The sequence below is a fragment of the Protopterus annectens genome, chromosome 2.part0 (assembly GCF_019279795.1).
Source record: "Protopterus annectens isolate FY-2018-M chromosome 2.part0, PAN1.0, whole genome shotgun sequence".
NCBI lineage: Eukaryota > Metazoa > Chordata > Ceratodontiformes > Protopteridae > Protopterus > Protopterus annectens.
In genome coordinates, this window is record NC_056728.1 from 1,241,727,511 (window position 1) to 1,241,753,537 (window position 26,027).

Sequence of the window (26,027 nt, forward strand, 5' to 3'; positions counted from 1 at the left end):
TGGTCAAGACCCCTTGTACACTCACAAACTTATATATACCAACTTCCCAGTCATACCAACTCTAAGAAGGGAGAACTCTCCCAAAACAAATGAATTATTGCCAGTGCTGTTTGCACCTGCAAGGAATTCTTATGGGAAACACTGTTCAGCATTATGCCATTCATTTTTTTTTCTGCTGGCTACTAATGCTTGAGCAGTTTTGAGCATGTATGGGGAGCCCTTAAGTACTGTCTTGTAAACTGTTGTGATTTACCTTTGAATTATTATAAACTGCTATGATTTATCTTTAATTGGGTTGTACGCTGCCTATAGCCCAAGCCATGACTGAAAATGATTCCATGACCAGTATACCTACCTTTTTAAGAAATCTAAAATAAATAAATAAATATATCCATACATACATGAAACATTCCGCTGGAATGATATGTTTTTTAGCAAATACAGTACACATTTCATCATTTTGAAAGGTAAATAATTCATGGCTGTCTACAACGTAATCATGTCTGATACAACTGAATCAGTTATAAGTTCATTTAAAAATATATATAGTAATTATAAAAGAACAAATAGACATATACTGCAGAGGTTCACACAGAATTCAATAACTCATTTCCATAAATTTCATTTCTCAAGTTAATTGCTGCACTGTTAAAAAGTCGAAGATAGAAAACTGTTTAATATTATTGATATATAATTAAACAGCAGAGGTAATCTCCTAACAAAAGATAATGAATATTATGAATGAGACATGCAGTTTTAAAAACAAATTGTAAATCTGTGGAAAGGTGTTAATAAACATCCTTTAAAATGCTTGAGGCAGCATTTCATAACACTTTAGGAACATTTTCAAGCTAGCTTGCACTATGGATTATACAGCGAATTTAAAGCAGACTATATATATATATATATATATATAGAGAGAGAGAGAGAGGGAGGGGGGGGATTTTTTTTTTTTATTATTTTGATTTATTTCCTTTAGGTACAGTTAACTACAAGAAGAAACTTTTGTTAAGTACAACTTTAAGTCCTTGCCAGTAGACTTAGAAATTTTCTTGCTTAGATGCCTTTAAATTAATCTTGTTCAGGTCAGGAAAATACTTCTGAGTAACTCTCTCAACATCTTTAAATCTATGAAGGACAGGATCTGGATTTCATATCCTAGTTAAAATTTGAAAGGGATTGTGTCTAGAGCTATGGATGTCATTGTCCTCCTTTACTCAGCCCTCTTTAGGCAAATCATTCAGTATAATGCCCCCTTTGGTATGTATATGTCCAGACACAGGCAACAACTAGAACCTCACAGAGATACCTTACTAACAGGATATAAGGCCTAAACAGCATATGCTACATGGACTGACTCAAAGCCTTCTCACTAAGCTCAGTATTCTATACTCTGCTAAGAGATGTCCTGTGTCTGGCATACAAGGTGTTTTCCATCCTAGTTCTGATGGATTTACTGCACATAAGCAAGTCAAATGGCATCAGAAATACTCAGGCTAGGGATCTAAATCTCTTCCGCAACATCAACAGAACAGTTTGGAGAGGCAGGTATATCTCACAGAGGATACCACTACTCTGGAAGAGACTCCCTATCCACATAAAACAAAAAACGTGCCTGTTCATATTCAAGTGCAACTTGGATATATGGATGGGAAATAGAAAATTTACACCATGACTGTCCCCTGTACTACTAATTGAAAGAGGCAGCTCCTAAATGCTTTATTCCATGCATGGGTCCTCTCAAATTATCTATGGTATGATCCCATTCATTCACATTATGGGTAATATATAATTATCAACTATGGTATGGGTAAAGCCAATGTATAACCAAAGGGGGTAGATTAATTTGAGCAAAAAAGGACATTGGTTAGGCTTAAAATGTCCCACAAGGGTAGCTAGCATAGTACTTAACTATGAGCCTATAATTTCTCTGAAGGTTTCCACATTATAATCCAGAAAGGGTTTGATGAAGAGACAGAAATATTGTCTAAAAAATCTAAGGCCAGTGAAATTAAAAAACAGCATTCTTAACCTTAGAAATCTTTATTATAGATAATTCAACAAATTCTGATACAAAATAATGAATGAAGGAAAGCCGACAAATTCTAATAAAAAATAATGAATGAGGGAAAGTTGACATCTTCTACAGGAATTGATTCATGATATTTCAAATTTTTTTTGTTGGTAATGTCATTTTCAGAATTACTCCTAAGATCAGGATTAGATGGGAAAGGTATCTGTTAACAAAAGTTTTTTTTTTTCCTTATTTGAACAGAAATCAAACTGTGAAAAATATTACATGCTATTTCAAATTATTTTAATAACTTCCTATAATATATGTAGTTAAGAATTATTAAATAGTTAAATAATTAAATATAATAAACATAATGTGAATAATTTTAATTTAATACATGTTTAAATATTAAAATATTTATTTTTATTAAACTATAATTCCAAGTTGGAAAATTTTATGCATTGGATAATTTAGCTAGAATTAGTTTTTGTCTCTGAAACCATATATTTTATGTAGTAACTTCTCTAAAAACTCTCAGAAACATATGAAATTTTCAGCTTCTTCCCATCTAGAAAAGAACATTTTATTGTAGCAAAATATCCATCATTTGCATATTGAAAAACATCTCTTCCAATACTCTCAACGTCTTAAGGTTTTGCCACTGATACTTAAATAACTGAGACATATATTAAAACTCCAGAAGAGAAATGTTTTATTTTAATTCAGACTCTGAAGATGGTTTAACAAAAAAATACAAATTCAGACCAAAAAAAATTCACAGTGGAAAATAAACTGAGAATAATTGCTTTAAAGTGAAACTTAAATACAGGTGAACACTTTGGCAGAAAACTCAGGTGCGTACTTCATGGAGATGAATTAAGTTCATCTGGCAAAGAAACTCTTCTATGAAGTATGCAATAGAAATATAAAACGGACAAATGCACAAGGCTTAAACAAGAAAATAACTGTACTTATTTCTATCTTCTGCAAACTCCCGTAAAACAACAAATGCATAGAATAGCTGTACCTATTTTCAATAGAAATTGCAAATATACTAAGACAGGTACAATCAAAGTCCATTAGAGTCAGTGATATCAAACAGCTGATGGCAATGCACATCGCTTTTGTACTTGATTCCAAGACAGCGTACTTTTAATTAGGAAAGTCAAACGGTGTGACTTGTATCATAAATGCTGCATACGGTTTAGGTCACTGCAGAGATACATGTTTTTGTGATCTGTACAAACAAAAGGCAAAAGTCTGACATCGTTAAGAAAATAAGCAATAAAGGCCGCTCTGCTGGTATAGAGGGCTAATGTCCTCCACCCCAAATAACCTGGGTTCAATAAGCTGCTTGGGTGACTGACAGAGTTGTAGGGAGGGATGGACATGCTCGTTCTGGGTAGTGGGTGCTTACTAGTATTGGCCACTAAAGGGAAATATGGTCCAAACAACAGAGTTGCCCTTGAACTCAACCTGTGAGTGTGGGGATGGGGAAAGGGAAAAGAAGGTAGGATATATAAAAATAAAAAAAACACACAACTGGATGCAATCAATAACGGATGAGCCCCAAGGGCACTCTTAAGATCCATGACTGATCACAACAATTCTGGAGCTAGTCAGGGGAGGTAAAAGGAGGCTGGTACACCCAGCATGGATGTGGGGCACTGTGGGCCAGGCAGGTATAAATAAGGTTCAAGGTAACCAAAAAGAAAATAAACAATAAAAAAGAAAATAAATAAAATTTATCTCATCAAAACATTTATCAAGATATATGATTCCTTAGTCAAAAGTGAACATTTTCATTTCTGTTTTTATCCTGCCACATCCCATATACAGAAAAAGAACACACAATGGAAATGTGTAGTTTTGTAACCGGATCTAGCATGTACGTTGGAAAAGATACCTGCATCTGTTGTCTCTGCAGGCCTCACTTCATGCAAACTGATTGAGAAAGGAGGTTGGGAAATAAGCAGCAACAGAAGAAAATCCACCAAAGCAGCAAGTATTACAACATAACTGGGATGGACTGTCTTTCCCAGTGACCAGGATTAGGAGAAAGACCTCCATTATTTGGTTTCCACTGCCAGGAATAGCCCCAGTCTGAGAAATAAAGCCAGTTATTTTGGTTAGGAAGATATGTAAATCATTACAAATATATAAAATTCTGTCATGTGAAGTAAGAGCTACTGAGATCTTATGTTTTCAAACAGGTTCTTTTCTGTGGGGCACATACCCCTACCTCCTGACCTCTATATATAGTTCCACCAAGATAACATAAACTTGAAAAGAAAAGAAGATACATTTGTTCACTTTCATTTACAAAAGTGAAAACTTAAAAGGCAGTATATTTAAAAATTGAGTTGCTGTGGTGAACCCTTCACATGGGGGGCACTGTGCAACAAAAATTTATATTGACTGTGAAGCACTTCAGTGTGACACCATAGTTTATCAAGTGATAACACGTTATGAGCACCGCATTAGAGAAAGGAGACACAAACATCCTCATTCATTTGACATATTAAAAAGCTAAACTGCTGTGTAGTAAACTGTAATAATTTTATAATTTGTGGTCTGATGTAAGTTCTAAATGGAATCACTTATTCAGAATGTGAGCATTTAAAAAAAACTGGGCTTTCAGAATATTTTATTTTGCAGTCTATAAAGGATGCATTTTAATTGTATTTGTGATATTTAACATACATTGTCAGAATTGTTAATTTCCAAAGAGATTTGAGCAGAGTCAGAATTTACAATATACTCACAGAATTTCAGGTTGAGAAATCTATTTAGCATTTTGTTTAGAAAAAATAATGATTTATATTTTAAGCAGCTTCATTCCAAGTCAAGTCAAGGATTTCTATAAACATCAGTGTCACACAAAGGTACTTTTTTTTGGCCCTTGCTCTCTGACATCTATTTAAGTGATGATTATAGACTTCCTCTGCATGCCTAGATGACAGTGAGGTCAGAATTCATTTATCTGAGAAGAGTAGATAAGATTTCATAAGGTGTAGTTCCTGTGTTGTCCATTACCTTACTTGGATAGAAGGAAGTTTCTTTGCTCACCAGTGGGAGTGGGGAGCCTTGAGCAGCCTACCTGTCCCTGTAGGAAGTGACCTCAGCACAAGAAGCTGTAGTAATTGGTTGTTTTGGACCATTTCTAGCTCTTTTGTAGTTCCCTGTTTAAAATCCGCCTCTGGGCGTTTTTTTCTGGCTATACTGCTCAGACAAGCTCCTCGTTGTCCTGCAGAGTGGTCCTAGCTACAGAGAACTCAGAAAAGCGACTACTTTCTGGATTTAAGTATCTTTGCTTTTTTTTCACTTGGAATAGCTTCTGTAGCTTACCCTGAACTAGCTTGAACTGTTTTTTAACTGTTTGCTGCATTATTTTAAAATCTGCACTTAAAGTTACTTTTTAGTCGAATTTAATCGAAAGTTTGCTTGTTTGTTTGTTTAATTTAACTGTTGAGGCTGCCCACTAAAGTGTGCTAGCCTGTGTAACTGATTTATCACTGTTTCTGCATTTTCTGTGTGTTTCTATCAAAAAAATAAAAAAAATAATCCTTGTTTTCCCACCTCTCCTCGACTAGTTTAGACCAGTTTACAGGCATTGCTGTATTCTGGGCTGTGGTGTAGTTCCTGTGTTGTCCATTACCTTACTTGGATAGAAGGAAGTTTCTTTGCTCACCAGTGGGAGTGGGGAGCCTTGAGCCGCCTACCTGTCCCTGTAGGAAGTTACCTCAGCACAAGAAGCTGTAGTAATTGGTTGTTTTGGACCATTTCTAGCTCTTTTGTAGTTCCCTGTTTAAAATCCGCGTTTGCACTGCTTTGCGCAGTTGTGCGCATAGCACAGCGCCGGTTAAACAAGGTTAAACTTCTTCTGGCTCCGCCAAGTCTGCTCTTCAAATTTTCCCTTAAGGAAGCTCTACTCTTAGTATAATCAGACTACTCACTATATTATAAGCCTAGCACTTGTTCTCAATACTTCTCTACTAAGTAAGCACTCGCGTACTAAGTAAAGCACTACATCTACCTACCACCCCTGTGAATATCCACTTCCCTTAAAGGTACAGCACTCCCTTATACTGTTCTAGCATGTCGAGTGGTAGATTACTGGTGTCCTCTCCAGTTCAGCTGGTCAATCTGGGTATCTTGAGACAATGTTACAATTGTCTCATGTACACAGACAACCCTGTCCTCCTCCCAACAAACACAAATACATGTGAGAGATGCAACTATATAGCCAAACTGGAGGCTGAACTCTCTCAACTCAGGGCTGGCATGACCAGACAGGAGGAGATGGTAACCACACACACAACAATCCCAGTCCCACATAGATCTACCACAACTGCAAACCAAACACATAAAAACACAAAGACATACTCGGAGGCTCTAATAAAAAACTTACTAAAACAACAGAGGCTCCCAAAGCAGACATCCAAAAATCCACCACCTCAAAACAAAACACATGCAACACATACTTCAATAAATCAGTGTGTCAACCAATCACAGCCCTTAAGGCCAAACACCATGCCTGATACACTAGTAATAGGTGACTCTATAGTCAGACACTCTGATGTCCCGCTGACCAGGCTGAACAAGGAGAGGGTGACTGTGAGCTGTCTGTCGGGAGCTAGGATCCGCCACATAACACACACACTCAAGTCACTCCAAAGCAAGTACAAATATGGCTCCGTCATTGTCCATGCTGGCGTGAATGACCTGAGACGTACCTCCCTGGACTACATGAAAAGAGACATAGAGGAGCTCTCCGATTATGTAGCCCAGGATGGTATGACCCTGACCCTGAGCAGCATCTTGCCCTCACCAAGAATGATACCACAATACAAAGACAAGATGATCAGCTTTAATAATTGGCTCAAGTACTGGTGTCATTCTAAGGGGATCCAATGTCTGTCTGCCTGGGGTGACATGTTGGACAAGCCACGCTGCTTCGCAAGGGATGGCTTACACCTGTCACCACTGGGCTTCTGGATATTGGCTAAGACTCTTTCCACCCCCATAGTGCCTTTTTTAGGCAAGGCTCAAAAGACAAACCCACCTCCTTAGAAAACAAAAATGGAAAAAAACTAAGGGTAATGCTGCTCAACACCAGAAGTCTAAATCTCAAGATGCAGGCACTCGATGCACTCCTCAGCATGGAGAACATCGACGTCTGTGCAGTAACTGAAACCTGGTTCAAGGCTCCTGAGAGCACCCCAGCGCTACCAGGCTATACCTCGTATCATGCTTTTCAGCCCCAAAACCCAGGCCGAACCACAAAGGGAGGGGGAGTGTCCATATTCATCAAGGACACCCACACCTCCAGGTTAGTAGCAACACATGAAGCATCAGAGACCATACAGGTGCAACTAACCATAGGCAAAACTGCTATACAACTGGTAGCATGTTACAGACCACCCTCCCAATCTCAGGAACCCCACTCAGCCTTCCTGAAGACATTGGAGGATATGAATGTATCACAAAATACCATCATACTGGGAGACTTCAACTACCCAAACATAGATTGGGTACATTATTCTAGCCCTAATACCCTAGCCCAAACGTTCCTGGAATTCATAAATTCAAATGCACTGGAACAACTAGTCACCTCTCCCACTAGGGGAGATAATATACTAGACCTGATCATCACAAACATGGGGACAAAATGCTCCACACCAGAAGTATACCCCTCACTAGTGAGATCTGACCACAAACTAATCACCCTGGATATACATATCCCACGTCCACCCCCAGCACAAAAGACCACAGTGAAAAACTTCTCAAAAGCAGACTTCACTCTTTTTAAGACTGAGATGGTATCCTTTAAGCCCACTGTGCCAGTGGATACCACATTCCACAATGCCGAATCCTTCACAAATGCTTTCTATGGACATCTCCAAGAATGCATGGATCATGCAATCCCAAATAAATCCAAGTCCCTCTCCACCAAAGGCAAGCGTCCTGTCTGGTGGACCTCAGCCATTAACAAATTGTATAACAAAAGAAGGAAGTACTGCACGTCTGAGCAAAATCCCATGAAGGGAGGACATCTCTGATCAACATTAGCAGAAAACTATGTTCTCTCATAAAAACATCCAAGGCCAACTTTGAGAGAAAAATCGCTAAGGACACTAAAGATAACCACAAAGCCTTCTTCAGCTATGTTCGAAACCTGGGCGGAAACCCTCAGATATGCTCAGAGTTAGTTCACAACAACAAAAAATACACTGAACCCACAGATATTGCCAACATTCTGGCTGACAGGTTCAGTGCAAATTTCTCCCCTCCCTCACCCCCAAAAGAAGAAATACTTATCCCAGCTGAATGTAATCTCCCTATCATTTCAGATGTCCAAGTGAGAACCGCCCTAAACAAAGCTAAAAACACAGCATCAATGGGACCTGACGGTATCCCGGGTTGCATGTTACGTGAACTCCAAGATGAGCTAAACCCACACATAAAAATGCTATTTAACCTTAGCCTTACTTCAGGATATGTACCTGAACACTGGTGTACAGCAACAGTGGTCCCATTCCACAAAGGGGGTAACTCTACAGACCCTGGGAAGTACCGCCCCATAAGCTTAACCAGCCTGGTCTGCAAAGCTATGGAAAGAATCATTATGGAACTCATAAACAGAGACATAGGGGACCTACAGACACTTGACCCCACCCAGTTCGGCTTTGTAAAGGGCAGATCCTGCCTTTTGAACCTGGTTGACTTTTTCGAAACAGTCACTAGAGCCATTGATGAGGGCAAAGCAGTCCATACAGCCTACCTGGACTTGGCTAAGGCCTTTGACACAATACCCCACTCAGGCATCATAGATAAGCTCAACAGCTTAAACGTAAACCCTTATGTCACTAGATGGGTTGCAAACTGGCTAAAAGACAGAACCCATAAAGTTAAAATTGCTGGAGCAATGTCAGACTCAAAGCCAGTCACAAGTGGTGTCCCACAGGGATCTGTCCTGGGACCCCTCTTGTTCAGCATTTATTTCTCAGATGTCAAAGCAAACATGGGAGGGTTGTGGCTGACAAAGTTCGCAAATGACTGCAAACTAGGCGCCATAGTCGATACACCAGTGGACACATACATCCTACAAAAAGGCCTCACAGAAACGGACAACTGGTGCCAGAGTCACGGCCTTAAACTAAATGCCAAAAAATGTATAGTCATCCCCTTTGGGAAAAACAAAGTACCCACAAATAATCACATAGACAGCAACCCACTGAGTACAGAAAAAGTAATCAGAGACCTAGGGACCCAAGTCGACAGCAACCTCTCATTTGACACCCACGTTGCCGAAGTGGTTAGAAAAACATTCTACCTTGCACACCTCATCATGAAGGGATTCACATCCAGATCCAAAGATGTCATTGTACCCCTATACTCCTCCCTCATCAGACCCATGATTGAGTACAATGCCCCATTTGGTATGTACCTCACCCGGCATTTGCAACAGCTGGAGAGACCACAAAAGTACCTCTCCAAGAGGATCAAGGGTCTCCAACATATGTCTTATTCTGCCAGACTAAAGAAACTTCAGCTCTATTCAGTAGCATACCGCCTGCTCAGAGGTGATCTCTGCCTGACGTACAAGGCCATGTCCAATCAGGATCTGATGGACATGCTCCACCTCAAAAATCCAAATCCATCAGGACCACGAGAGCTAAAGACTTAAACCTCGGCACAAGTATGAATAGGACATGCTGGAGGGATAGATTCATAACCCAGAGGCTTCCCATGCTTTGGAACAAGATCCCAGTTCATATTAGGCAGAGCCCCTCACTGACTCTCTTCAAGAGAAATCTTGATGAGTGGATGGGAGATCGTAAGTTTACCCCAGGGGTCACATCTGTGTCACTGCTAGACAGGGGCACTGTAAACTAATTCTATTATATAAGGGGACCTTCATTGTGTCACTACTAGACAGAGGCACAGTATTCTAAATTTATTCTGTACATTTTTTGTACCATTTCATGGGGTGGCAAAAGCCACATCACTATGGCTAGGCTTACAAATGCCCCAGGGCAGATAGCCTAGTACTATACTATAAAACTATGAAACAATCTCGTGAAATGAAATTTTACTTAGTGTGATATTATAAGTTTTCATTAGAAATTTCATCACAACTTTGTTATTTTTCTAAGCAGAAGAAAAGATAGGTTCCTTCATTGCTGAAACAATTGATAACTTATTGTTTGCAACCTGTGCATACTTCACACATCATTATTTTTGTAGAACAGATGTTTGGAGTCCTTCTAGGAGCCAAAAGAAAAGGCCTTGACCAAAGTAATAAAAATCAACTTAAGCACCACTGACAAAACAGACATGTCAGTTAATAAATGCAAATAAATACAAATGAATTATTATTTTACTAATTTAAGTGGATAACTTTGTTAATATAGTTTATACAAGAACTCCAAACTGATAACCAATGAACAAACAAAACTGTCACGGACAAGAAAAGTCAACCAGGTAATTTTAATAGCAGCTTCCAAAACATATACCACACGTTAACCCAGGTTTTGTCCTCACGTTGAAGACTTCTTCAACGTGAGGACGAAACGTCTTCAACGTGAGGACAAAACCTGGGTTAACATGTGGTATATGTTTTGGAAGCTGCTATTACAATTGCCTGGTTGACTTTTCTTGTCTGTGATAGTTTATACAAGAACAGAGTCAAAACTGGCATCAAAATATTGAGAAGAAACACCAACAAGACATTATCAGTCCTTAGTTACTGAAACTTCACAAGTGGAAGATAAGCACTGTGTATATTGAACATGTACTTAAATAATTGTAAATAAACCTTGATAAATAAAGATCTAAAACTATATATAAACTGATGTCTCCTGTAGCTTTAACAAGATAGACCAAATCAGATTGATATTTATGGCTCTGGCAGATTCGTTAAAGCAAATTTTTTAAGTATGACCATAAAAGAGCAAAAGTAAAATTATTGCATTTCACAATATTTTTTAAATAAAAAAGTTCTTTCTTACCCTTTCGGCTTTGAATATACAGATACAATGTACACTCCCTGTTGACTTGAGTCTCGAACAATAAATGCTCCTTCCTTGTTCTGCAAACACAGCAGAGAATTGAACAATATTACAAGCTAATGTACCCTGCATTAGACCTTACAACATAGATAATTTACAAAAAGGTAGCGTTGAGTATTACCTACTCTATGCATGCAGTCTTATTTAGCTATGACTTGCAAGATTTATAATGTGAAATTAAATGGATTGATAGAAAAATAACTGCAATCAAATAAAGTATTAAAAAACAGAATGCTTTTTAAATGTTCACTAGAGCAGCCTCTTAAGTCTATTTACCATAACGTTTTGCATTAAAAAAGAAAAACAAGGACACTACAAAATTCTGCTAACAAGTAGTTACTAGTGCCAAGGAAGAAAGATGTCAGTGTGCAAATAATAGCTCATTTTACTTATCAAGGGCATAATATTTTCAGTTTTTACAAGTACCAAACATTTTCCATTCATTAATACATACACTTGTCAGTTACTTTTTCACATTAAATTTTCAATATATCCTATAGGAATCCTGTTATACTTTTCTGTCCAAAACTGTCAGTTTGCAAAATTTCTGTAAAAAATATTAATTTGTAAAATTGCATTTCAGCCAGACATGCAGAATGATAGTTGCCTTTCAAGAAGTGAGATATCTTAAAATGTATTTTAAAAATCTGGAAAAAGGGAAGAACTGGTAAAAATCTATGAAGTCAAGTGCACTACAAAAATGTTTAAAGTCAGATGATTTTCAAGTATTATAACAAAAATGCATAGAGTCACCATTTCTTAACATTTTCACATTAAATTTTCAACATACCATCATCAGTCCCTGTATCATAACCCCCATAACTATGAGTGTGTTTTTCTATTCAACAATGTCGTATCATAGTTGGTTTGCATGGAAGCATTTTTCAATCAGCCTTGCACAGTCATATCAGCTTTGTTTATGAGGTAGGGGATTATAAATGGAATGTAGGAAAACACTTGGAGGTACATGCTACTATGTCTGGTATACAACATGGCTGCTGTGCATGGCTAGATACAGAAGCAGCAACAGTATTTTATTTTATTTATTTTACATTTGGTTTCTGGGATAGTCGGGAAACCTCTTTTCAGCAAAAATAAATAAATTCTGGAAAAGATTATAAGCAGTTTGTAAGCAGCTATATATACATCTGAAGAAAATGTACATGAAAGCAAGTATTTTTGTAGCTATGTTACAGATTAAAAGATATAAAGTGAAATCAAATATGCAATTCAAAAGGAGATTAAAGATGTTTAGGTAAAGAAAGAACTTACATTTTAATAGCTAATTTTCTGAGGTAGAAGACTTGCGTTAGGTTAAATTCTGTGTGCTATAGATTTAAGACTGAAACCTGGCTAAACCCCACTACAGCAGACAATGAATTCCTACCTACTGGATACAATGTACATCACCATGATAGAGTCTCTAAAAAAGGGGGAAGGGTAGCTCTACTCTATAAGAATACCCTAAAAATCACCATAATTAATCTGCAAATCCCTTCCTTCAACAACTCTGAACTCCTCCTAGCTAAACTCAAGCTTAGCGACAAAAAGTCAATCAATATCATCACATGCTATATACCACCGGGTAATAACATCCCTACCCGGGAAGCCTTCCTCCAATGGACAAGCCAAAACCTACCCCAGGAGACCGTCATCCTCTGTGACTTCAATATGGATTGGAATACCTGCTCAGCCATCAACCCCACAAACCATATCAACCTCTACAATTTCTCACAAGTTATACAAGCTAGCACTAAACTAGGTAATGCAAAAATCAAAGAAAGCCTTCTAGACTGGACCTTAATAAATAGAACCAACACCTTGTACCATGCAGGCATCCTCCCAGACTCCCTCAGTGACCATCAACCCACCTTCCTATTAAAATTCAAAACCCAGGTCAACCCTACCCCCACATCACTACAAACCCATAACACCAAAAACTTTGACCACAACAAATTCAAACTCAAGCTAAAACACTGTAACTGGAACATACTAAAAATATTACCCCTGGAAGAAGCAGTAAATCATTTCAATTAAACCTTCCTAGAAATCCTAAATGCCCACACTCCATCCTGGACCACTAAACTCAAAACAAAAACAGTCCCCTGGCTTACCAGAGAGACTAAAAAGAGAATTTCCAAAAGGAACAAAGCCTGGTATATCTGGAGGGCCACAAAACCCCCAGCAGGAAAGGTACAATTCCAAAAACTCAGAAATGAGATAAAAAATCAGTTTCCCTAGATAAAAAGAATTATTTCCTAAAGCTATAAAACAAGCATCAAAATAACCTCAAGAAATTCTGTGCAGGAATAAACAAATTACTCCACCCTGTTAGACCCTCCACCCCATCTCCTACCTCTTCTAGTGAAATCACAAATATACCAGACACGTTTAACAAATACTTCATTGAAACTATTTTTCATTTTGTCAAAACAGCCTACGTCTGCCACCACTAATTACCCAGACTCTATAGACAGACCCAAAACTACCTTTCAATTTCAACCCATCCCTACCAACTATGTCAAAAGGCTGCTTTCCAAACTTAAACCTACCACACTAGCAGCTGATGGGTTACCTGCTGAATACCTTCAGTTGACTGCCAATGAACTTGCCTTCCCCATATCCATCCTACTGAACAGATCTATCTCAGAAACCTCAATACAACCCATCTGGAAGACCTCCCATATTACCCCCCTTCATAAAGGCAGAACCTCCACCGACCTAACCAATTATCACCACATAGACATCCTGTCTCCACTAGCTAAAATACTTGAAAAATGCATACACCACCAACTTATGCTATACCTACTTAACAACCAACTTCTCTCTCCTACCCAGCATGGATTTAGGCCAGCTCATAGCGCAACTACTGCCCTTCCCTCATTCACAAACCTCGTCAGCCAAAACAAACACACAGGCAATCTAATCTCTGCCATATTCCTGGACCTATCTAAGGCCTATGATATGGTCAACCATCTTAAACTATTACAAGTCCTTACTGACCTTGGCCTTGGTAGCCAAGCATTAGCTTGGTTTCAGAACTATCTGCAAGGAAGACAACAAGCAGTATGGTGGGACAACAACCTATCCACACTGCTATCCATCACCACAGGAGTCCCACAAGGTTCCATTTAAGGCCCCCTCCTATTCTCCATTTTCACTAATAATCTCCACAGCATCTGTTAGGATGCAGCAGTTATACAATATGCCGATGACATAGTACTTGTCTGTTCATCCAATGACCCTCAGAAACTTTTCTCTATAACTCAAAAAGCCTTCCATACCACCAAAAACTGGTTTCTTAACAAAAACCTAATACATCTTCTTCTTCTTTCGGCCTAATACTAAATCCCCCCCAAAAAACAAACTATTGCTTTTTACACCTAACAAATCTACCACAATACCCATCCCATTTAATATAGTGTCCAGAGATGGCACCATCATCTCCCCTGTCACTCACACCAAATTGCTAGGAGTTAACTTTGATAATAACCTCAAATTTGATTGGCATATAAATCAAACTATTAAAAATATCCACAAAAAATGGGCAGTCTATATAAAAATAAACCTTTTCTAACACAACCTGCTAGGATAATAATTGCTCAAACTCACATTCTTTCTACCCTATTCTATGCCTCACCCATTCTCTCCAACTTACCCAAAACCAAAATTGCCAAACTCAAACAATCAAATTGCAAAATTTGCAACTGGTGCCCCCTACCATGCCCAGCACTGCCATTCCCTAAAACAGCTTCACTGGCTCAAATTCCCTAATCTCCTAAACTATCATCAACTATCCTTTGCCCACCATCTCCTACTATTCCCAGACAAAACTCAATCACTGGCTTATCTACTAGAACCACAAGCTAAGACCAGACAGCTTCGCTCTAGTGACAAAAAAACTAATCAAGGTCACGAAAACCAACAACACAGCAGGGGACACCCTCTTCCCTAACTACATAGGCAAAATTTGGAACTCCCTACCCACCTCTATAACCCCAGCAGTCTCAAAGGACAAAATTAAAAGACTCCTGAAAGAACACCTAAAGTGCACATGGATTTGCACATGTTCCCCATCTGGCTGACCTTCCCGCCTCCTCTTGCCTACTAACTTCAGCTTCATCTTCAATTAATGCAGCTTTTCTAGCTTCCTCCCAGTTCCAACTCTAATACTAGCTCTTAGTTTAATACTCACATATCACTGCTAGATCAGTCTGCTATCTAACCACTAAGCTTTTATTGTAAGCATACAGCTCTACTCTTACTACATACTTTAGCTACTACACTTTCCTGCTTCTCTGACCTAACCTGCAATCCAGTTAACCAGCTCTGCCCCTTATTCTGTTACTATACTCACTACTGACCTACTTGGCTAACATGTTCACAATTCTACTGTATAAAACATTAATGCTACCCCTACTCACAATGTTCAACATTATGTAATGCCTCAACCTAAAACTGAAAATATGTGTTTAGTCTATGTAATTATGTTAAATCTTAAGCTTCTTTGCTTTGTTACTGGTCTATGTTAAGTTTAGTACTAGCTATGTTAATCTGAAATAAGCTTGAATATTATATTACTTATCAATGTTAAGTCTGCTACTATCTGTGTAAATTTGAATACTTCTGTATACATCTTAGAATTTTCTTGAATTTAACTGTGGAGCTTCTCTCCCCGGGCCTCCGCTGAAAATGGATATGTGTCCTGTCAGACTTTCCCTGTCAACAAATGTAAAATAAATAAATAAAATAAATAAATAAAGTATATACAAGCTGTACCTAACACCATAGATAAAAGGACCTCCCAAAAAGTAGCCTTTCTAGAAGCATTCTAGTCTTGTCTTCCTAACCTAATAAGCCTTCAGATAAATTAACATATCTGCTCATGACACCACATTTTCCCTGTGTAGGATAGTATCTGGTCCTTGAGAAGGTGGATCATGTAGATAACTTCAAGTTATCAAATTAATTATTAAATAACCACCTCTCTTACTATATACCACTTATCTGACGGAAGTAAAGCTTCTACCACCCATTCCAGTTCTACTCTCTATGCAGTAAGGTACAATATGTCTCCTTTGCTTTAATATTTTAATTAGAAATACTCAGCAGCTCTATTAAAATGAGTACCATTTTGATGTAAAGCTAGTGTGGCTCTCTGCACCTCTGGGTTTGATGTAATGAAAGTCAGTATTAGGATGCATCCTGATTTTATCTGGAGTAGAAAAGAGACTCCAATGTAATGGCTTTGACCAAAAATATGAATTAGATCAAAGGGGAATATGGTTTATCCAAATATAGTTCAAAATGACTACAGGTATGTGATTAAATACTGGGCTTGTCTACCTACTCACAACCTCCAGTGAATTTGCATGTCAGGACAGATACCCAGATAACAGACAGAATAAAAACTCTGATACCTTGATAATGGTCATTTCTAAGGTTTTAGTGACTTTGTATTCCAGGATCAAAGCAGTCCATAATTCATTGTGCATATGTGAAATTTAAGCTTTAATTTATGACCCTGATGTGCATTGTACTGGAGCCACAACTGCAAAGTGCTTTTAGTACTGAAATGAAATGGGCCTTGTATGCTAGGGCTCTATATGCCTGAACCTAATATTCAGCAACTGTCCATAAGTCCACAACCACCTTCAAAGTACACATCAAGGTCATCCACCAGGAGTTCAACATCTGTATGTATCCCAAAATGGAGTGGTAGAAAATAAATCATTTCTTCTTTTCATGTCTTTTCCAGTCAGTCCGTATTTTCATAGGATCATAGGAAGTTACTAGGTTTTTTGGTTTTCATTTCTTGTACATCTATATTACCTGAGTTATAAAGATAACTGGACTGAGTTTTTGCTTGTAACATTCAATAGTAGAGGTATTCATCTCAAGTAGCTTGTGTGGCCAGTCAGACAATGAGCTAATCAATAAGACAAATAGTCTTGTCCTGATGTGACGTTAAACTAAAGGCCCTATCTGCTTCAGTTGGTGTTAGCTCAAGTAGATATAAAAGATCTAATGACGGCTCTTGAAAAGAGTAGGGGTACTTTAGTTGTATACAAAAACAGCTCTTACTTACAAAATGTTTACATATTTACAAATATTTACATATGTACATACATAAAAATATACAAATCTTTTTACACATATTCATAATGTCCTTTACTTCTTCTTCTTCCAGTTTTTTCCCGGTTAGGGGTCACCACAGCAGATCATCTGTCCGCTCATGATTGGCAGTGGAGTTTTACAGTGTCAAGTTGCCAGCCCAGCGCCCAACCTTCCACAGAAGGCACACACATGCACACACTCACACCTAGGGCCAATTTAGAGTGTCCAATCCACCTACTGCATGTCTTTGGGATGTGGGAGGAAACCGGAGCACCTGGAGGAAACCCACGTGGCCACAGGAAAGACATGCAGACTCCGTACAGAAGGCACCCCAGCCAAGAATCGAACCGGAGAACCTGTTGCTGTAAGGTGGCAACACTAACCGCTGCATCACCGTGGCCGCCCAATTCATAATGTCCTTTACAATCATGCTAAATTTTCATAACTATTAGACCCCCACTCCTTTTTCCATAATGACTATCTGATTTTACTTAATATTGTTCCTAAACTCTATTTACCGTTAAGCATAATTTCATTTATTCTTTCATTCCATATAATCCATATAATACAAAATGACTTTTTATTTACTCTTTTAACATATTCTTTTCTTCTATTCTTATAATATCCATATTTTATCATATCTGTGTTTATTTTATCCACTTTTTATATCTTCAAAAAAAACCTTCTTTACATAGTTTCCCCTTAACTTTTTTACCCTTTTACATTTAAAAAAACACATGTTCTGTAATTTCTTCTTCTTCTTGGTAATGTGAACACATTTCTTTTTATATTTGCTATTTTCTCTTACTGACAATTTATCTATTACCAGCCTCCTCAAAAAATCTTGACATTCTATTTTCTGATTGAACCATTTGCTTCTCATTTTGATAGCTTTAATGTTTTTATCTCTTAGATTTTCCCATGATTTTACATAGCAATGTTTTATCATTACATTCTTATACAATACTTTTCTATTTTTTCTACATCATCAATTTTTGTTTTCCACAGAAATATTTGTTGGTAACATTTTATTTCTTCATTTATACACTCTTTTTTTCTTTTACTCTTTTTTACAATACCCCTAAATGTATCATACTTATATTTACACGTTTACTATTAATCTATTTTCTTTTTCATTTATCCACTTACACTTTGTACAAATTTAATGAAACAGTGTATATCACTGGGTTAATATATTTCTAAAAATATACCCCCAGTCTTTACTACATCACCTAAACCTTTACTTTTATTTTTGTTTAAAGCCATCCCTGTCATCACTAGGTATTCATTTGTGCAAATTATTACTTCTTTTATTCAAATTTAGTTTTTTTCAATTATCATAACATCATCTGCATATGTTAACAAAACTGGAATTCTTAACCCTTCAGGTGTTATATACCTCACCTCCTTCATTTTGTAATTTATTTCACATACTATCATATAGGTTCATAGGTTCATAGGTAGGTACTACGCTATCGGCCCAAGGGCCTAAGTAAGCCTAGCCAACAAAGTTCCCTGACTTATGCCAACCCAAGAAAGTTTATTTCATAATTGATAATAAGATTGCCCAGATGGCTAATAACTACAATTTCTGGGCCATAATGAACATAGATTCATAACGCATGCAAAGAGTATACAACTCATTAAACATTCTTGTCTTACACCAGTCTTCATATGAACCTCTTGGCTTAACCAGCCATTTACAAGTATTTTTACTTTATTATTACTACACGCTGACATACATAATTTCCTAACATTCTCACTTATATTATATGCTTTCATTATTACTCACAATTGTGTCAAATGCCTTATTAAGATCTCCTATCATGATTTTTTGCTTCTTCTTATCTGTTCATAATATCATCTACAATTTCACTATAATTAATAATCCTTGACAATCCTTCCGCTTTTTACTATATATGCTATCTTCCATAATATTTCCCATTTTAGTTTCAAATCTGTTTTGTATTATTTTCATAAAGATCTTATAATCATTATTATTCAATATTACTCATCTCCAATTTTTTATTTTCTTCTGTCTTCCTTCTTCCATATAAATTTAAGTATTCCACGCATAATTCTTTATACATAAAACCTTCATTAAATCTTTTGCCAATCCCTTAAATTTTTATACATTTTATGCCCTATTCCATCTGGGCCTTCACTTGAATCTATACTCACTTGTCCTAAAACCTTCTCTAGCTCATTTACAGAAATATCCTTTTCCAATTCTTTATTCTCTTTTTGTGTTAACTTTTTTTACTTTCCATGTTTGTTCACTACCTTCTTTTTCTAACATATCTTGCACATATTGTACTACACTATTCATAATATTTCCTGAGTTCTTTCTATTTCACCTTTTACATTTTTTATTTCTCTCATTGCACTATCATACTTCTTCTATTTTTCTTTGCAAAAGATACCTTTCCTTATATAACAATTCTTCTATTTTTTTCTTGATTTCTTTCATATAATTATTTTTCTTTGTCAAAGTACTTTCTACCATTATGTTCTAAATCTTCCAATGCATCAATATGTTATTTTATATTTCTATTTCTCTACTTTTATCACAGCATATTGCCACTGTAAAAACATTTTTTATATTTTTCTTAAATATCTTCCACCATGCAGACCAGGTTTTATAAAATGTTCTCATAGTAATATGATCCTTACACAACTGCATTACTAATCTCTTTCCTTCTTCATTCAAAGCTTTCTCAATTATCCTTTTTATTTCTTTGCCTATTTTTATATATTCATTGTTTTCTTCTATCTCTAGCCATATTACAAGACAATCAGAAAATCCTGTTTCAACTACTCCCCTTCTCATAGAACTAAACTTTCTGATACTATAAAAAATCTAGTTTAGTTCTATATATACTATCCCTTTTGTAAGTCCATGAATTTTTGCATCAAAGTTTGAATTTACCACATCTTAGAAATTTTCAAATTTTTGGTATATCATTTCCTTTTTCTTTTGTTTGCCTCTTAAATCAGAATTAAAGTCTCCTTTCATAATATTCATATTTCACTATAGTCCAAAATCTGATGAAATTAACTTTCCCTATCTTTACAGATAGTATAACCGTATAATGCTATAATTCTATATACTTATTTCCATTTTAAATCTACAATAATCATTCCATTTTTGCTAAAGTTGCATCTAATATCTTTACTGTATTTCTATAGAATATGGCTATTCCACAAAAGCTCTCATTTACCAAATTCTAAATTATCTTTCCTCCCCATAGTTTCTCCATTTGCAAAATTCCTATATCTTACTATATTCTTAATACTATTCACATTTACAGAAAGCACTCTAAAATTTTCGTTTTCCCTTTTCCTTAGATTCATGTTTTCATAAGTTCAAAGCTAATTACTAGGCTGGCTTTCTCAACAGGCCATTATAAACATAACCAATTTCATTCCCCAAGGTGAGAATCAAATACTGTACAAGTAGGGGAAGTTGCCTGATGCCCTGCCCAATTTACCCTAGTAGTGTAAATACCACCTTGAGAATCCCCTGAAAAGAGGCCACAAGCACAGTGGGACTAACCTGGTCAACAAAGGTAAATAAATAAACAAACAAACAAATAAAAAATAAACCATTATCTCACAATCCTAAGTAACAACAAGCCCACATCTTCCAATTCTGATCTACATGGACCTTTTCCAGACTTAGCCTTGGACCACTATTTAGTTAATTTATGTGCTCATAATCAGACAATAAGCAGATTTAGTCTGAAGGAATGAAACCCTGCAGCACCAAATGAAGCTCACTATTCACTCCTAGCTTAATCCTCTGGACTAACTGCTACACAGTTGCAGTTTTAATCTACTGTGTTGTCACTCCTCACTAAAACTGCTTTACATCTGTCCTGGGAAATCATGAATTTATATTGTCATCTCCTGTATACACTTACTGACTATTGTTATTTGATATTCTTTCCGTTACTTAAGCATGTCTGCTTTTGCTTCTCCTTAATATTATCACTTTCATCTATAATCTTGCTCACATGTGTATGTACATTTTCATCTAAACAGTGTTTTACTTGTGCTTTTCTTAGTTCATCTGAGATGCTAGGAAGTTTCTATCATGCTGTGCATTTCATTTAGGATATTTATGTTAAACACCTTAGGTTTTGCTCAAAGTACAATCAGCGTGTGGGAAATGGTAACATATACAACATTTTTTCATCAGATTTCCCATTCTGTACAATTGCAGATAATCTCCTATATTGTTTGTACTTCAAAGTGCGATTTTGTTTCCAGATGTTTGTAGAGCGGGCTAATAACCTCTTGCTTTCCATTGGTAATGCATTTCAGTATGCACCTCAATATTCCCTTAAAATGTCCATATCTATCTATCTATCTATCTATCTATCTATCTATCTATCTATCTATCTATCTATCTATCTATCTATCTATCTATCTATCTGTATGTCTGTCTATCTATCTGTCATTAATCTATCTATCTATCTATCTATCTATCTATCTATCTATCTATCTATCTATCGATCTATCTATCATTAATCTATCTATTTTGGGGAATTTTCTGACCAGCACTACCTTCACCAAGACTATCAGTACATGTTTCCCTACTACTGACCCATTCATTCTCCATTCATTTCAGTGTAGAGGACACAGAAGTAGAAGATGTGGGACTGCAGCATCATTCTTAGTACTAGGAGATTTTTCTTTTCCCAAAGCCCTACCATTACTGATTATTAAATGTGGTGAAATGGCTATTATGGCTGAGTTTCTTTGCAGATGCCAACTTCTAACCTTTCCACAGTGCTCATTCAGAGTGAAAAACTCATTCAATGGGCCTACACTTGAATATCTCTGTGAACCGAGGACAGATTCCAGCCTTTCCTCAGAAGGTGCTCCTTTAGCAAGACAAAACAAACAGCTTTCTGCTGAGTAGGCAAACTGGCATTAACCTCTCTTCCCTACTGTTTGCTGGCTGACTCATCCAGGACCATGGGTCACTAATCAAATGTAGTTATTTGCACAGCAGCTACAGCTTTGTTCCTCTGAACCTACAAACTAGCTTAAACATTCCAGATTTTCTGTGTGTGTTTTTTTTAGTAACCCAACAAGTATATTCCCAACTAGCCAATCCTTTTGTGCTTGTTGATATCTTTGTCTAAGATTTTTTTAAAAAATTCAGTATTTTTCTCACATGAATTTCAAGCTCCTAAATTTTAAACTATTATTTGAATATAATCAGCTCCTTTTATCATTTTTAACTCAACTTGCTTGGCGATGTTTGGTGACCAGTCTTCTAGAGATGAAGAGTGCTGTTGGCTTCTGCTAAATTCTACAAAAGTTAAGACTTGCATTATCATATCCACTGTTTTTGTACTTGTCTTTCACATTTTTGTCACAGCTACATTAACTGAGTGTTTCTATGTTGAATATCTACACTTTTTGACCTTTTTACAGATTTTTGTTAGAACTGCCTTGGTTCCAGTTTCATGAGACTAGAGGGGAAGGACCCAAGTCATTTTCTGGCCTGGGATTGTGTAAATGAAAGAATAGTGTGCTGTTCTTGATTGACACCAAACATTGTTAGTGTTTTTTTTTTTTATCAAATCTCCTTTGTTATTAAAGTGTCGCAGTTACACAACGTTTGCCTCATAACCCACAAGCAAGCTAAGACTTACATTACCATAGACTTATTGCCATAGATTTAGATTACCATATCCACTGTTTCAGCACTTGTTCTTCATATTGTTTTGTCACAGCTACATTAATTGAGTGTTTCTTTGTTAGGTATCTGCACTTTTGGACCTTTTTTACAGTCATTAGTTAGAACTGTTGCTCTCCGCACAGCAGAGTCTAGAAGTGATCCATATAGATGCCAATATCTCACAGCATAATTCTCCCTTGTAATCGGTGTAGACTCAGATATCTTGCAGCCTAAGTTTCAAATAAAATACCCTTACTATCTACAGATTTTAACTGCTAGCACACCTAGTTTGTGCATACCTGAGCATTGCTCATCAAGTTCCTTGTGTTACGAACGTATTCAATATTTAAATTTCCTTCAGTCCTCCCTAGTAGATCAGTAACCATGGATACGTACTTCTTGACTCTCTCTATGTCCACTGTGGTTAAAACAGGTATTCTGAGGCATTGTAGCAATTATCTCATGTACACTGACAGCCTGCTTATTCCTAATAAAACAGATACAGTATATGACAGGTATGAATAAACTTTATCTTTGGAGACAAAACTCTCTCATGCAAACAAAACTAATATTTTAGAGTTTGTCAATGACATTTGCACCACACCTACTGCACAGGGTACAACCCTAAACATAAAAAGTACAGTTGTTTACACTTACCATAAATGTAGATGTTCGAATGTATTCAGTGCTGCAGTGATCACATTTGGGTTATCCCTGCCAGGGTAGCCATCGGCCGGCCTGAATACCAGAGGCTTAGTATTTCTGCACTGGTTGCTGTTGCTTCAGGACTGATGTCAGGTCATCAGTAGTATAAAGTAAGGCAGCCAACACCATTACATCAGTTTTTCTTGCCCTAACTGTCAGGAGCCCCCAAGTGGGAGCCAGGTTCTGGTGGAAGAACCCCACCAGTAGAAAGTAAATACCAAAATGTCCCTTGTAAAGAGAGAGAGAAAGAAGAGGGGGATGGAGAGAGGGAAACCAGGAATGCAACAGTGAATACAATTGAACATCTACATTTATGGTAAGTGTACACAACTGTACTATGTTCTTCATGTTTCACTGTTGCAGTCATCACATTTGGGTTGATTGCCAAAGCTGAGGAAAAGGGTGGAGGCAGTCAAGGAGACTAGGGGCTGGCTAGGATGCCCTGCAAGACTGCAGTGGAAAAGCCTGCCCTGGATTTGGAGAAGAAAGGCAGGTGGTAATGTTTGGTGAAGGTGTGAACAGATGTCCAGGTGGCAGCCTCCAGGATGTCCCTGGTGGGGACTCCTCTGAGGAAAAGCTGCGGAGGTGGAAGCTGCTCTGGGGGAGTAAGTCCTGCCCTCCTTAGGGGGGGGGGGCTTTTCATGTTGCTTGTAACAGAATGGATGCTATCCATTTGGAAATTGTTTGTTTGGAGATGGCTTTGCCCTCTGCCCCTGCAGCAAAGCTAACCAGCAATTGATCAGACTTTCTGAATGATTTAGTCCTGTCTAGATAGAATCTGAGCTGTCTATGCACATCTAGAGAGTGCTGGTTCCAGTCCTCCTTGTTCTGTGGGTTAGAGAAAAAGGTGGGCAAATTAATGGATTGTTTGAGAGCCACACTGGACACCACTTTGGCCATGAAGGATAGGTTAGTCCTGAGGAAAACCCTGTCAGCATGGAAGATGATGAAGGGCTCCACAGCCATGAGTGCTTGTAGCTCGGAGACCCTTCTGCCTGAAGTGATGGCCAGAAGAAAAGCTGTCTTCCAGGAGAGAAATTTTAACTCTGCTGAAGATGCTGGTTCGAAGGTGGGCAGAGTGAGCTTTTCCAAAAAAAGTTAAGGTCCCAAGCTGGGGTAGGTGCTCTTCTGGGTGGCCGCAGGTTGCTAACCCCTCTTAGAAATTGTTTCATAAGCGGGTGTGAGAAAATAGGCTGCTCAGTGGGGAAATGAGCAGAGATAGCAGAGGTATGAATTTTAATAGAGGAAAAAGAGAGACCACTGTGTGGCAGGTCAGCTAAGTAATCCAGGATAAGAGGGAGGGAGGGCTGTGCCATATCAACTCTCTTATCCTAAATCCAGGCGCGGAACCCTTTCCATTTGTGCATAAGACTTTCTAGTGCTTGGGCATCTGGCCTCACATATAACATCTGGAACCTGTTTACTGAGGTTGGCAGATTGATCAGTGGTTAGGGAATAAGCCAAGCTGCCAAATTGAGGGTCTGCAGTTGGGGATGCATGAATTCTCCTTCCCTCTGTGTCAGGAGGGTTGGGGTCTGACTGAGATGCCATGGTGGCAGTGGGGACAGGCTGCACAGCAGTGAGTACCAGTGCTGGTGAGGCCAGTCTTGAGCAATAAGAATTGTACTTGGTTTTTCCTACCTTATTTTGAGCAGCACCCGAGGGAAGAGCGGTAGTGGAGGAAAGGCATACACCGATAGACTGACCCAGGGGAAGGACAGGGCATCCACTTTCCAAGCCAGGCAGTGATGCTCCCTGTTGCAGAACCTGCTGAGCTGATGGTTGATGGGGAAGGCAAAGAGGTCGACCTTCAGGGTGCCCCCTTTCTAAGTTATTAAGGTGAAGGTTCTTTTGTCTAGCTGCTACTCATGTGGGTCCAGAAGATTTATGCTTAAGTGGTCTGCCAGAGAGTTTAGAGAACCTGGCAGGAATTGTGCTAACAGGTGGAGTTGCATGGCGGAGGCTATGTGCCAAAGGGTCATGGCCGGCCTACATAGAGGGTAGGAACGAGTCCCTGTCTGCTTGTCAATATACCACATCACAGTGGTGTTGTCTGCCTGGATTAGGAGAGCCCCTGGGGAGAGAAGGGGCCTGAAAGCTGTCAATGCGTGCTGGACAGCTAACATCTCTTTTTGGTTGATGTGCAGATGGATTTGCTATGGGCTCCATTGGTCCTGTATGCACCTGCCTTCCAGGTGTGCACCCCAGGCATAGTCTGATGCATCTGTGGTGAGGGTCTGGGTGGTAGAGGGTGATGAGAAAGGTAGTCCCTTGTTGTGGGAACATGCTACTGCCCACCAAAGAAAATCTTTCCTGAGACAAGGTGTCATAGGTATAAGAGTTTCCAGGTCTTGACAGTGTTGACACCAAAGGCTTTTAGGTGTTGACACCAAAGGCTTTTTAGGTACCACTGACATTTCCT

At 38.0% G+C, this 26,027-nt stretch overlaps 1 protein-coding gene across 1 annotated transcript in view; it reads right to left on the reverse strand.

The window, feature by feature from the left end:
• Positions 1–26,027, reverse strand: part of TXK (TXK tyrosine kinase) — a 693,943-nt gene that overhangs the window by 304,610 nt on the left and 363,306 nt on the right. Inside the window, exon 7 of the mRNA XM_044061415.1 lies at positions 11,029–11,108. Coding sequence (XP_043917350.1) covers positions 11,029–11,108 — 80 coding nt within the window. The remainder of the gene's footprint in view (positions 1–11,028; positions 11,109–26,027) is intronic.